Genomic DNA, 13307 nt, shown 5'->3' with positions numbered 1-13307 from the left:
CAGGTGTTGTTGCGGGTTGGCGGTTACGTCAACAGAGACCCTGTGGCTGTGCGACTGCGCCTCTCTTGGGTGTAAAACCGAATGGCAACACCAACACTAAGGTCTGGACATGTCTGGACGTATCTACGGCCGCCTCTCCGTCTTGGTGGGATTCGCGAACATTCTTCGCCCCTCGTGACGATCTTTTGCAAGTCCTCGTGTCGTGGCTGCCATGTGCTTACGCCTTCGAACGCGTCATCTCCAGTTTGTCGTCTCTATTGGCGCCAGGTGGCGACTATCACTTCGTACGTCGGCACGAGGGGTTGGGATTATCGCGCATCTGATCGTGTCGCTAATCAAATCGCATCGCATCGCGTCGTTGTAGAAGCTGATGTCTTGCGATTAGGGTTAGATTCGCCTAGCTCCCGCTGACCGTCTCCGCATGCATCAGTCAGCTTGAGGCTTGATTGAGACCTCATGAAAGATGATTCTTTCGACTCTTGATCAACTAGCACCACGACATATACATTTCGTCCAAAAATCACACAGTTTGAAGTGAATGTTGAGAAGACTTCATAGGTACAATGAGTTGTTGGCCAAGTCATAGGACATACCGAACACACGGCAACCTAGCATTAACTCCACTACAATCAAGGTTCTACCTTAACACACTCCTTAGGGGAAAAGGATAGTCTACATGCCAATCTTGTGATTATTTTGAGCTAGGATAGACCCAGTAGTAGTGGTGATTGACGCCACTACAGCCAAGTACCATTACCTACACCCCACCACAGTGAAAAAATGGATAGCCTGCATACTCAATCCAAGACCACTCCGGCCCAAAACAGGCACAACAATACTACAACAACTGTGCACACAATCGATTAAGATGACAAACACCAAACCATCCCCTCCAAAATCCACCCCACCACACACAAACGAACCAGATACAACACCATAAAAACTACCCCATCACGAAACTAACCACAAAAGCACCCTCAGATCAACCCAAGTGCACAATTTCCCCAAGCATCCAGCAGTGCTGATCTAACCACTACAAGAGCACAAGAGCACAAGAGCACAAGAGCACAAGAGCACAAGAGTACGAGTGCCGTTTGCCGATCGTAATGTTCTGGTCAGATAGTATAAACCAGAGTGCATACACAACCATCGATTTCTCTTCCTTCCACCTTATTCATCCTCCACCCTCCCACCCTCCCGACCTACACCAGCGCCTCCCTACTACCTCCCACCTAGCCCTATACAACCCCACCCCATACAACCCACCAGCCCATGCGCCTCTCCTATACATATCCTCCACACAATACAAGCAACAGAGATGTCAACAAGCAAGTCAAGCTGGCTTGATTCTTATCGATTGCAGATCACAGACAATATAGAGGCTCGTGCACAGTGGCACGTCCCAGAGAATGGTCTGTGATCTGCAATCGATAAGAATCAAGCCAGCTTGACTTGCTTGTTGACATCTCTGACAAGCAATCTTTTGAGCCTATGCCGTTGTGTAGTTTTGCGACAGACAGCCAAGGTAGATTCTTGAGAGGGGGTTGTGTTAGAAAATATAATGTTTGGATTTGGGTGTAGGTAGGTAGGTAGGTAGGTGGGACAAGTGAGGATAGGAGTTGATGTTAGGATGTGGAGTGGAGAGGTATAGCTAGGGTTAACAAGGAGGCTGTGCTAACGTGTAATCACGAGCTAAAGAGTAAGAGCAATAGGGGAGGAGTATAGGGTAGTGAGAGAGTAATAGATGACAATAGGTTATTTAGCTGTTTATAAGATAACTATATCTATTGTCTGTTGTGTATCATAGCAGCGAACCCGCATCATTCACCCTAGAAAAGAGAAGAAAAACAGCTTGTTATATAGATTTCTAGCATTAATTCGTTTCCAAGTAACGATTTCTTCTCTACGCTAACCTCATCTCCATGCCCACACACACATCCCTATCCACGTCTCTACACTCATCCCCTACCCATCTCCATCCCCACTCCCTCTCTCTCTCCCAGTGATCGGAATGGTCTGGTCTGGTCTGGTCTGAGGGTACAGACCAGACCAGACCAGGTGCTTACATAAGGACCGGTCCGACCAGACCGGTCCGACCAACAAGACCGCCAAGAATGAGGCTGAAGCAAAGAAGGAAGCCGAGGAAATGTGTTTTACTACTGACTGTCAATCTAGTCGTCTTCGTTCTCACTATCCTCGATATCGCTGTTCCCCTCAGCTTGGGGCTTTCCATACCAGGCCCGGAGACACTCGCACGCTTCTATAATATCTGCCTTCAGCCTACCACGGCGATCGACGATAGTAAGCTTCGCGCTACTAAAAAGACGTTCGCATTCATCCGACATAGGCGAGATCGCAAACATGTCTAGAGCGAAGCGAGCGAGATCTCGTTGGGAGTCGTAGCGAGATAGCCAGTACGCAATAGCCTCATTGCAACCTGCCTCTTCGTTATGAAGCCGGTCAGTAGAGATGTATTGTTCATACAAATCAGTTGTAGAAACTGGAGCGTCTATTCGAATGCGCTTATGTTCCCGCTGGCGATCAAATGCTGGGTCAGGATCTCTCTCCTTCCTGGCTGGTGGTGGCAGCATCTCGACAGGGTACCTTCCCTTATACTCTGTCTCCCAGAGATGCTTCACCGCTAATTGTGCGTTTTCAAACCACCTCTTCTTCTCTTCGTCGCCATGAAGAACCCACTCTTGCCTGAACCATCCCCACTTGCGATATGGATCAAGGATTTGAGCCGCATAATATGCCGGTGGAAGGTCAGTATCTTCAGGGAATCGATTTTGCCAATTCAGCTGCTGATTGTTATAGTACTCAACGCACTTTAACCAAGCAGCATCAGCGCAGCCTTGAAGGTACTTCCATGTAAAGTTGTTATCGTCCTCAGTGTGGATGTCGTGGTAGTGATCCTTCGTCTCGCTTATCTCCCGGAGAAGGCAGTCCAAAGTTGAAAACCAGTCCGCAAGTGACGTCTTCTTACCTTCAGAAAGCAAAGTTGCAGCATAGAAGTCTTTGAGAGCGAGTTCAATCTTTTCAAGCTCAAACCAGTGCTGTCCATCAAGCTTAAAGTTCGCGATCCCTACGGAGCCCTTTCCAGGTACATGACGAGCCGAGAAGAGCTCTAAACGTTCTCGAACATTTAATGCACGTGTAATCGAATAAAACCATGAGTTCCAGCGGGTCGAGTTGTTCTGGATAAGCTCAAGCCCGTCGAATTGCGAAAGATCTCCGCCGATAATAATTGTAGCAAACTCCTCACGCCGTTGTGGAGTAAGCCTGATGTATCGCACCAGGTTGTGAAGACGACCCAAACATCCGAACTTCTTCCAGAGCTCTTCCACCTTCGTATAGTCGCCACGTTGATGATGCTTCTCCAGCTTCGCAAGATACTTCTCACAGTTTCGCCCCATAAGGAACGCCTGGCAACAGAGGTTGATGACATGGCCCAAGCAACGCAGCCGGCGATGACGACGTTGTTTTGACTTCATCCATGGGCAGAGATCCTTGAGTATAAACTCAACAGCGGTATCATTTGCCGAGGCATTATCCAGCATAAAGTATCCAATCTGATCTCCGCTAATGTCGTATTCTTCCAGCAATTCAAGGACCACCGATCCAAGATTCTCTCCAGTATGTTCGCCGTATATACGTCGCATACCTAAAGCGGTAACACGTCGCATGCCGGTAGTATCAATCCACATAGCGACGACGCCTAGGATAGCGTAAGGGTTTGGTGAAGTCCAGAGATCAAAGGAGATAGAGATCCTACTCCGTGAATGGTGTAGGTCCTCCCTAAGCTGTTGCTTCTTCGATATGAATGCATTCATTACCCAGCTTCGGATAGTCTTCGCAGCCTTCGGGAGGTGGTTGAGTAGTGCCGGATTTAAAAAGAGGAGTAGTTCACGAAAGTACTGGTTCTCTAATTGAAAGAAGGCGATATGGCAGTACACAATCCAACGAATTAGAAGCTCTTTAAACTTCTCTACTGACTCCTTCCAGAAAAAGATGCTGGAAGCAGCCCCATCCTTTTGCTGGTCGATTATAGACTTCCGTACAGAACCCTTTCGCTTGATGCCACTCTGGGGATCAATCTGGTGCTTCTGTTCCAGGTGATTCCGGATCCTAGAAGTGCCATTGATGACAAACAACCAGACTTTCCAACAAGCAAGTAAAGCAAGTCACCGCTCTAAACTTGACTTGCTTGGTTCAAACATAGGCTTTACTTGACTTGCTTGGGGTGATTTTTTTACTTGCTTGACTTGCTTGTATTACTTGCAAGTACTTGGATTACTTGACTACTACAAAGAGATTAAGCTACATACAAATTACCAAAACTCAGTGTTCCACTCTAGTATGTTGTAATCTCCTACAAGCTGCTCATCTGAAAGCTTAGCCTCGCTACAGTTGTACGGTTTATAACCAGCTCGCACCCATGACCTTACTAATTGAAGAGCTGCGAGTAGCTCACTGCCCAGAGCACGTCGTTTAGGTTCAAGAAGGTCGCCAAGCTCACTGAAGAGGCGCTCACAGTCGCTGCTTGATGCTGGGATAGTCATGATATCGATTGCAAACTGCGCTAAATGCGGGTATTTCGGCAGTAGTTGTATCCAGTATTGGACAGGATTTCCATCTGCGTTGTACTGCTCCTGCGTCCACTGCGGCTCTTGTGTTTTCCAGCGCTCAAACTCGTCAAGTGGAGCCTCTCGGTCATTGTTGCGGCTAAGTATAGCAATAATTGCCTCGTCTATGTTGTTGCTACTCGGCGCAGTTGTATACCGCTGGCGTGCTCGTTGAGGTTTGTATGCCGCCCAAAGCTGTTGGAACGACGCGTTGGCACTAGTAAGCCAATCAGCTTTGTCTGCCCACGCCACATCGCAGTAGTTCTTGTAGTACGGGTGTAGGCAAACAGCGGCGTAGTAAGCGGGCGAGTCGTCGAGCTTGTTGTAGTAGTCGTTGGCTTTGCTCCACGCGGCGCGGAGGTTGACGTTGAGGTGATCCTCTGGAGCCTCGGCATGAGCGTTGAAGTCGACGTGCTCGAACGGGCGCGCCCGGGCCTCAAGCTTGCTGAGTACGTACTCAAAAACGGGTATAACCTCATAGATTGCGCCGTATTTGCCATCCTTAGAGCGTCCCTCGAGGCGTTTTGTGGCGTACTTGAGCGGCTCTAAGCAGTCCTGGTACTCTGCAATCACCGCCCAGTCAGCAGCTCGGAGCCCAGTTGATCTCATCCAGTTTGGGGCGTCGGGCCGCTTATTATTCCGCTGCGCAGCGTGCGCATCTTCAAGGATAACCCTATTGATATGATGCTCAGCGTACAAGTTATACGCGGCTTGAAGCTTGGTAGCGCGCTCAAAAGCAGCATAGTATGAGTTCCAGCGAGTGACGACAGGCTTGACTGGCTCGAGTACTTTGAGACGCCCTTCAGCAGGCAGGTTGTTGTTGGCAAGGCGCTGGTAGCCACGAAAAAGCTCGTACTGTTGCGGCGTTTTGATATAGTTGATGACGTCAACTAGCACTCCAATAGGGCCATCTTTCCGCCACTCTCGCATATACTGCTCCTCGGTATTGTACTGCTCTTGAGTGTTGCCGTAGGCGTCTTTGTTGGTGCCAAATATAATAGCCTGGCCGATGAGGTTAAGCGTGTGACAACTGCAGCGGAGGCGCCGGTGAGCGGACTCAAATTCGTACTCGCGCGCGAGCGCGGCGATCGCAGTGTCGTTGTTGGTAGCGTTGTCGAGTACAAAATAGCCTAATCGGTCGCTTGTTATTCCGTATGCTGAGAGCGTCGTCGAGATAGCTTTGGCAATAGCCTCACCGGTGTGGGCGCCAGCGAGCTCAGGCAGATCGATTGGTAAGTCTCGTATTATTCCAGCTGCGTCGGCAAAGTGAGCGACTACTCCAAAGAAGCCACGTTTACCACCCTTTGTTGTCCAGCCATCAAAGCTTACGTGTATTTTGCTTACTGAGCCTGACAGGGTGTCGATAACTTGCGGTCGTATAGACCGGAACAACCTCATCACAAAGGTAGAAACGCTGGTATTACTTACCCACAACGCTGCCTCTGCCTCTGGGTTGGCAAATCTCATCATCTCTCTAAAATCAGGCGTCGTAAGTTCGCTGAGCGGGTGGTTTCGGTTAACAAGCCACATGACAGTGGCTGTTCGAAAGCCCTCTACGTCGAAGTTTCCAAACGCGTTAGCAGTGTTTTGTTGTACGTCTAAACCAGCGTCAAAAGCTTGCCGCAACGACAGCTGGCCTCGAGCTCTCTGCGCTAACTTTGGGCCATCTTTCGTAAGGTTGTGGCCAGGCTTTGGTTGGCTGAGATGGGTGGCTGCTGAGGTTGTAGCCTGAGTAATGTTAAACAAACCACCACGGCCAGCGTCGATAGTTTTGTGTACATGGCAGTACTTGCACACAAACCAGATTCGAGATGTAGCATGGCGCTCAACAACGCGGTAGCCATACTGAAAGATCCAACTTTTTGGGCGCTTAGAACGCGCCAATGGCTTGATAAAATCAGGTAAACGTGCCCAGTCAATGCCGTCAAAGTTCTCAACTAGTGCGCTGTTTGTCTCATCCTGACCACCCTCTCCAGCCTCAGTTGTAGCCACCGTGCCAGCTCGGCTGCCCTCGGTGGGCGCGACAATCTCAGCCTCCGCCTGCGACTCTAAGAACTGCAACTCGAAGGTAGGTATTGGCGGCGAGGCGTTAGCCTGGCTTGCGGCAGCTAGGGTTTTGCGAGGTGATCGACGCTGAGGTCTAGGCTTAGATGCAGGCTTAGATGCAGGCTCAGGTGAAGCCTCAGGAGTTGAGGCGACGTTGTTGGTGGCAGCGGCTACTTTCGTACGTTTGCTCCGAGCAGAAGTTTGTGGTAGGCGACGTTTGGCCATATTGGGGGTATCAGGGCAGTATAAATCACTGGAAAACGCGTTGCTATAGGGGATACTGCATTGCGATAGGCTTCTAGACAGGCGTACGTCGAGATTGGAGCAATGCGCTAGACTAAGGCTAACGTTATTTGATAGCCGCTTAGCCTGTTTGGGACTCAACCGAGGCAACTGCAACACTTCAAAACCATCGCGACATCTACCGTACAGCAGTTTTAGCACCCTCATCACAGTAACGCTAAAACAACCAAGTAAACCAAGTAAGCCAAGCAAGCAAAGTATCTTGACTTGACTTGCTTGCTTAGCTGCCCAGCTCTTACTTGACTTGCTTGCTTGGTTTAAACCAAGCAAGTCAAGCAAGTAATCCAAGTCAACTTGCTTTTTGGAAAGTCTGCAAACAACTCTTGCTTGCTCTTCCCAACCCTGCACTCATGGCAGTAATACACCTCTTTCTTATCGCTATCTCGAATGTATTGGAGTCCGTACTTCCAGATGTGTGATGTACCTTGACGGAAATCCTTCCTTGCAATTATTGCACGTTTCACGTACGTGATACCGCCCTGCACGAACTCATCTGGAGATTCGTGATATTGAATAGGAGTGGGTGATAGTATAGGGGTGGGTGATGACGTGGGGATAGGAGATGGAGTAAGAGACGTTAAATCTAGTCTTATAATATTCGATGGGGACGGTGAGGTTGGTGTTGAAGGCTCCATAACAATAGTATATAAGTAGGTTGTTAAGGACTTGATTGTTCTATGTAAGTAGAAGACTTACCTTGATCTTAATGACTCATATTGTGCTAAATTTTCTGGCTAGATTAGTCTAAGATCTAGTCACGTGGACCTATTTATAGCCGGACCGGTCCGATCATCTAGACCGGTCCGACCACGGTCTCAAAAAATCGCCAGACCAGACCAAGTCTTGGCGGTCTAGACCAGACCAAGACCAAGTCAGACCAGACCATTCCGATCACTGCTCTCTCCCTCTCTCTCTACACCCGTCTCTCCGTCTCTCTCCCTCTCCCACACACACATACACGCAAAAACACACAAAAACCTATCAAAAAAAGTAGCAAGTAATATTGGTATAACCCTCCCTACCGCCTCCCACAAACTATCCCACCACATCATCAAAACAAAAAACAGAAAGATTCCCATAAACATTTCCTCATATATAGACATACATGACGTTTTAGGGACGTATTACTAAACAAAAACAAAAACAAGGAAAACAAGAAAAAGGCGAATAAACACAAACAAACCGCACAAAGCAAGTAAACAAGCGTGTAGAAAAGGGAACCGACTTGAAGTCATACAAAGTGAATGGATGTGGACACATATATAAATGCCAAACAAATGCCAAAAAAAGAGAACAGGGTGTAAATAAGTTTTCCATACTAATATATAAATAATAGTATATAACCATGCCGTTGCTCTTCAAACACTCAAACTCAAGCTCGAGATGATGATGATGCGTGTATGATAGGGGGGAGAGTAGGGTAGTAGTAAGTTATCAGAGAAACATCCAAAAACAAAATGGTAGTAAGTATAAGGAAGAAACAAAAACACAAAACACATTTCAAAAAAAACCCTCAAGCTATATCGCGCCCTTACACACAGAGACACACAAGATCAACGCCCGTCAAAGAAAAACAAGGAGTTTCCCAACTGTAAAGCCCACACATGTGTGTTATATAAATAGTAGTTTCCTTCTGTCCCAAACCACCTCCCCTCTCTCCTTTTCTTCCTCGGACAGGCCAACAAACAACCCAGTTGGAATGGCCGCGCTCCTAAATAAGAGAGAAGAAGGAAGAGAAGGAGCGAGAGATTGGGAGTGGAAGAGAGAGAGAGCGAGAGAGGGAGAGAGAAAGCGATCGAGGTCGATAAAAAGACGGGTATATGAAACAGTTTTTGGTTTTCCAAAAGCCACACCAACCAAACTTGCTCAACCAACACACACGCAACAGCAACAACAACCTATACTTCTGTAGTATTGCCAAAATCGAAATCAGGTATAGCGCCAAAACCATCGTTGTCGTTGCCTGTGTGCAAGAAGGAGTCAAAGTCAAAGTTTTCCAGCGCGCCATTGTCATCGCCAAAATTGAGGCCAAGGTCAAAACCATTGGGCTATCGTCGTGTTAGCGGACGAATATAGATGGAGACAATCAAGAACTTACGTCGTTATCAATGTTACCAAACGGTGGGCCGCCATTGTCCATGGGCTGGTCAGATGGAGGCTGTGGTTGCACGGGCTGCTGTTGTTGCTGCTGCTGTCCGTTTTGCCCTTGGTTAAACGATTGCTTGTGAACGGGCGTGATTGGAGCCACAGGGGTGGAGGTTGTCGGTGTGGGAGGCTCTTCGCCGTTTGTTGTTGCTGGAGTTGAACCTGTATTCGCACCCTTCTTGTTTGCGGGCTTCTACAATCAATATCAACGTTGCTCAGGGGCGAAAAGAAAGTGACGAACGTACCTTGGCATCCTTGGTTGGCTTCTTCTTGGGGTTGGCCTTGTTTGTTTGCGATGGCGTGGGTGGTGCTTGGTTGGAGATTGACGGAGACGGCTCTGGCCGTGGTTGTTCGTTGGTAGGCGCTGGGGGCGGTGGCATCTGACGCTGTTGAGGGGTTTGGCCCATGGGACCTCCCATTTGCTGGCCGCCTTGCATCATGTTGGGTTGAGGTCCACGCCACACAGCGCCATTCTGCTGCTGCATCTGGCCGTTGCGCATGGCTTCCATTTGTGCAGGCGTTATTTGCTGACCGCCATTAAAGTTGGGTGCCTGGGGGTGTGAGCTCGGGGGCCGCATGCCCATGGGGTTGTTCTGTTGCATCTGGGGGTAGAATTGCGGAGGCATCCCGGGAGGCGCAGTCATGGGATCAAAATTGATGTTGGGCGCAGGGGAGCCACGTTGCTGGCCCATGACTCCTTCAGGCATTGGTGAGCCAGGGAGGGCTTGCTGGCCAAGCTTTGGTGTACCTCGCTTCATCTGGTCGGACGGGTTGGGCGATGGACCGCCGGCTCTGCTGCCTTGAGGTGACATGGCAGCCCCAAAGCCCGGACCGCCCATGACGCCCTGCTGAGGGTGTCCAGATTGGTTGTCTTGCTCTTGTCTAGCCATGAGTAACCGCTTCTTATTCTGCTGCTCAAGCAGCATCAGCTGCATCTGGTAGTCCTGGAGTGCGTGGTTGCCGCCTTGCTGAGGCGCGCCTGGAGGATTGGGAGGAACATTGTTGGGACGCGGGCCGTTGCCAGCGAACATGTTTTCTTGGCCGTCGAGACCTGGCTGGGCCATTGGGGAACCTTGGATGCCAGAGTTCATACCCTGGGGGGACGAAGTGTTACTCATTGCCACTCTGTGTTGATGGGCCAAACTTTGGGCATATACCTCGATGTTCTTCTGCTGCGCACCTGGGCCTTGCGGCATGAACTCGTTGAATTGTTGGTTGGGCATGTTCCCGGCATTCATGCCACCTGTGGAGGGCAATGCATTAGTTTGTAGGAGGGAGATGGGTAGGACAAATGACGTACCGTCAACGCGGGGGCGCTTATTCGGCGACGGAGCATTCTCGTTGGACCCTGGCGATTGCGGCCGCTGGCCGTTCATGCCTGAGCCGTCGCGCTGCATGTTGGCAGCCATCATGTTTGGATTTTTCATAGGTTGCATTCCGGCCATGGGGTTGCCGGTTCTGCTGAGGGTTAGCAATTGGGTTACTTCAGGATTAATTTCACGGGCACGTACGGTCGGTTGTTGTTCATGGCTGCGGTCCGCTTGAGGTCGGTTTGGGTGCCGTTGGCCATGCCCCCATTGCGCATCATTTGATATTGAGCATTCATATTGCTGTTCATCATCATGCGCTGGTTCCTTTGCTCATTCTGCATGTGGCCAAGATTCTGTTTGGGGCGTCAGTGTCTACTTACTGTCACATGATTGTGCACTATACATACCCGGTTGTGGCTAAGATACTGGTTCGCGTTCTTCGAGGCCGTGTTGCGCGGCTTACTGGCCATGTAAATGTCCCAAAACTGAACCCACCAGTCGAGCAGAAAGGAATTGTCAGCAACCTGGCCTGGGGGCAGCTGGGGCAAGGGCAGGTCTTCTATCTGGTCGATCGAGTCGACGCCGTTGGGCCGGTTGCCGGGGCTGCCTTTCTCGGTCAACATCTTCAGGTCGCAGCTTAGCATGGCGCGCGCCAGGTCAAGATGCTTGTTGCGCAGAAAGTAGTCGTAGATGTACGTATTGAGCTTTTCGGTGGGGTCGGTGCCCATGCGCTTGGGATGCGCCATGTTGCCCATGATGGGCGTGTTATCGACGGAGCCGTTGTTGTTCGCATTCATGGCAGCCATGTGCGCCATGTGCTGCTGAGAGCTCTGCATCGCGAAGGAAGCAGCTGTGGTCGTGGCTTGGGCGCGGGGGACGGGTGGGGGGTTAGCGATGGGTGCGCGGTCGTGGTAATGGACGCGATGTGTCGTGCACCTCAGTGCTGTCGGAGCCTCTACACCAGCATGGAACGTCGCCGCCGCGGGTTTCGGTGTCGGGGCGGGGGCGGCGTGCCAAGGATGATGGGCGATGGGCGATGTGGGCAAACTGAGGACCGTCACGTCGCGCAAAGGGCAGGCGGCAGAGATGTTGGTTTGCCGGAGGAGGACGGTGTCGCGATGAAAAGGCGGCGGCTGATGCACGGTATGGGTCGGGGGTTAGCGTGAAGGGGGTATCTGCCAAGAGATGGGATCACGACAACAACGACGGCGGACGGTAGACGGCAAGACGACGGCGCGATGGGGCGCGTCTAGATGGACGGCGCAGATGAGAAGTACTGAAGTTGGGCGAAGTTTATGACCAAGAAGACGAGGGGAAGTGCGGCCGCTCAGTGCGCCGCCAAGGTGCAAGCCACGTGATTTGCGATCATGTTCCAGCCTCCCCCATCGCGCACCGAGACACGCCTACCATCACGATTCCTGCATTTGCTTTTGCCACGAAATGCAGCAAAATAAAGATGCATGACCGTGGCAACATTTTGAGGTGTCGTGATGCTCAGGGCATGCACCCCGACATCCACGGGGGCTACCAGCTTGGTGGGGCATGCATGTAACGCGACCTCGACGGCTGTCCCAACAGTTGCAGCAGATGGCCGCCTCTGATGCACTGGCACTGGCACTTTTGCCGTCCTTGTCAGCGCACCCATCCACAACCACATAGTTGCATTACTAACTACAACCACACGCTTCCAAGCAGTGCAATTGCCTCCCCCTGGACTGCTTTCAATTGCGCAATTCTATTTTGTTACTGCATTGTAATATGCCAAGAGTAATCTGACATACTATACGCTTTCGACGAGCCCTACAACCGCCTTGCAACTGCTTGGCGGATACTGCTCTGCGCATGTTGCTGTCTCGTTGGTAGCGCTGTTCCTCTCCCTCGTCCCTCGTACTGTACCTGTTCCTTCACCCGTGGCCATGTCTTGAAGACGCCTTGCCCCATGTCTGCTCTTACTCATCGTCGGGTGGCATTTCGTCGTCAATGTAGCGGACCAAGGATATCCGCATCTCTGTAGTGTCGTTGCCCCGTAGGACATCGCTGACAAAGTGTGCCTCCACCTGCATATGTACCTAGTCTGTATCAGCACATATCATCCCTCGCCCAGTATAACACGACACAGACGTACCATCTCTAATGCGCCACGCAGCACACCGACCAATATGTTGGAGAACCACAGCTCGTCCTGTGCGCGGCCATCGTCGGGCAACTCCACAAAGTCGGCAAGCGGGTTCTCTTCGAAGATGAGGGAGAACTGCTTGTTATCGCTTGACCAGTTGGTAATCGTCGGTGTGATATTGAGGAAGATCTTGAATCCGACCTTTACTGGCGCATCAGCCTGGGCGCAGCATTATATATATGAGCAGAAGTACCTTTGAGATCATCTCGGACACCTCCCGGAAGTTTGTACAAGCAGGCGCGCTTGACTTTGCGAGGAAGTCTTCAATCAGCCGTATACCGATATTATAGCCCATGCGCTCCAGTTGCTTGTTGACATCAATGTAGTTGTATTCGTAGTCCTTGCACAGTTGCGCAACAATGGTGCCGTAGGTAAGGGTGACGAGCTCAGCGCTGACCTTGTCCACTCGAGTCCTTGGAGAGTCAGAACAAGTCGCTTCAGGAAGTCATGCGCAGGACTTACTTCCATACTCTAACGTGTATTAGCACATCTCAAAGCAACTGCTAGCATGTGGAGCTCACTCCTCGCCCAGACGGGCTGCTTTGGTGGACGAAGCCATGAGAGCGGCTGTTCTAGTCTCTTGCCCCAATGTACCTGGCTTCCCGAGAATAAAGGGTCCTGTAAATGCGGGGTAGGGTTAGGTTATATGCGCTCGCTACTTTGGGGAGGTGTTGTTGGCGTCGGGAAGCATGCGGAGGGTGG

The 13307-nt window shown here is 50.6% G+C and overlaps 5 protein-coding genes across 5 annotated transcripts; all 5 read right to left on the bottom strand.

The window, feature by feature from the left end:
* Window positions 1-2171: 2171 nt before the first annotated feature.
* On the bottom strand, window positions 2172-3707 carry PtrM4_113840 (uncharacterized protein; the record flags this gene model as incomplete). Its single annotated transcript, XM_066108106.1, has 1 exon — window positions 2172-3707. The coding sequence occupies one exon, from the start codon at window positions 3705-3707 to the stop codon at window positions 2172-2174; it is 1536 nt and encodes a 511-aa protein (XP_065961291.1).
* Window positions 3708-4331: 624 nt separating this feature from the next.
* On the bottom strand, window positions 4332-6896 carry PtrM4_113830 (uncharacterized protein; the record flags this gene model as incomplete). Its single annotated transcript, XM_066108105.1, has 1 exon — window positions 4332-6896. One exon carries the CDS (start codon window positions 6894-6896, stop codon window positions 4332-4334), a length of 2565 nt encoding a protein of 854 aa, XP_065961290.1.
* A 1976-nt stretch (window positions 6897-8872) lies between these two features.
* PtrM4_113820 (uncharacterized protein) lies at window positions 8873-9114 on the bottom strand (the record flags this gene model as incomplete). The annotated part of the gene is made up of 2 exons (XM_066108104.1): window positions 8873-9022; window positions 9073-9114. 2 exons carry the CDS (start codon window positions 9112-9114, stop codon window positions 8873-8875), a joined length of 192 nt encoding a protein of 63 aa, XP_065961289.1.
* A 220-nt stretch (window positions 9115-9334) lies between these two features.
* On the bottom strand, window positions 9335-11235 carry PtrM4_113810 (Med15 multi-domain protein; the record flags this gene model as incomplete). The annotated part of the gene is made up of 4 exons (XM_001934763.2): window positions 9335-10362; window positions 10420-10577; window positions 10631-10782; window positions 10837-11235. 4 exons carry the CDS (start codon window positions 11233-11235, stop codon window positions 9335-9337), a joined length of 1737 nt encoding a protein of 578 aa, XP_001934798.2.
* Window positions 11236-12378: 1143 nt separating this feature from the next.
* PtrM4_113800 (trafficking protein particle complex subunit 3) lies at window positions 12379-13164 on the bottom strand (the record flags this gene model as incomplete). The annotated part of the gene is made up of 5 exons (XM_066108103.1): window positions 12379-12498; window positions 12555-12746; window positions 12799-13018; window positions 13068-13076; window positions 13127-13164. 5 exons carry the CDS (start codon window positions 13162-13164, stop codon window positions 12379-12381), a joined length of 579 nt encoding a protein of 192 aa, XP_065961288.1.
* Between the last annotated feature and the right edge of the window lie 143 nt (window positions 13165-13307).

The sequence above is a fragment of the Pyrenophora tritici-repentis genome, chromosome 6, assembly GCF_003171515.1.
Source record: "Pyrenophora tritici-repentis strain M4 chromosome 6, whole genome shotgun sequence".
Lineage (NCBI taxonomy): Eukaryota > Fungi > Ascomycota > Dothideomycetes > Pleosporales > Pleosporaceae > Pyrenophora > Pyrenophora tritici-repentis.
This window is presented reverse-complemented; position numbering and strand designations above follow the sequence as displayed.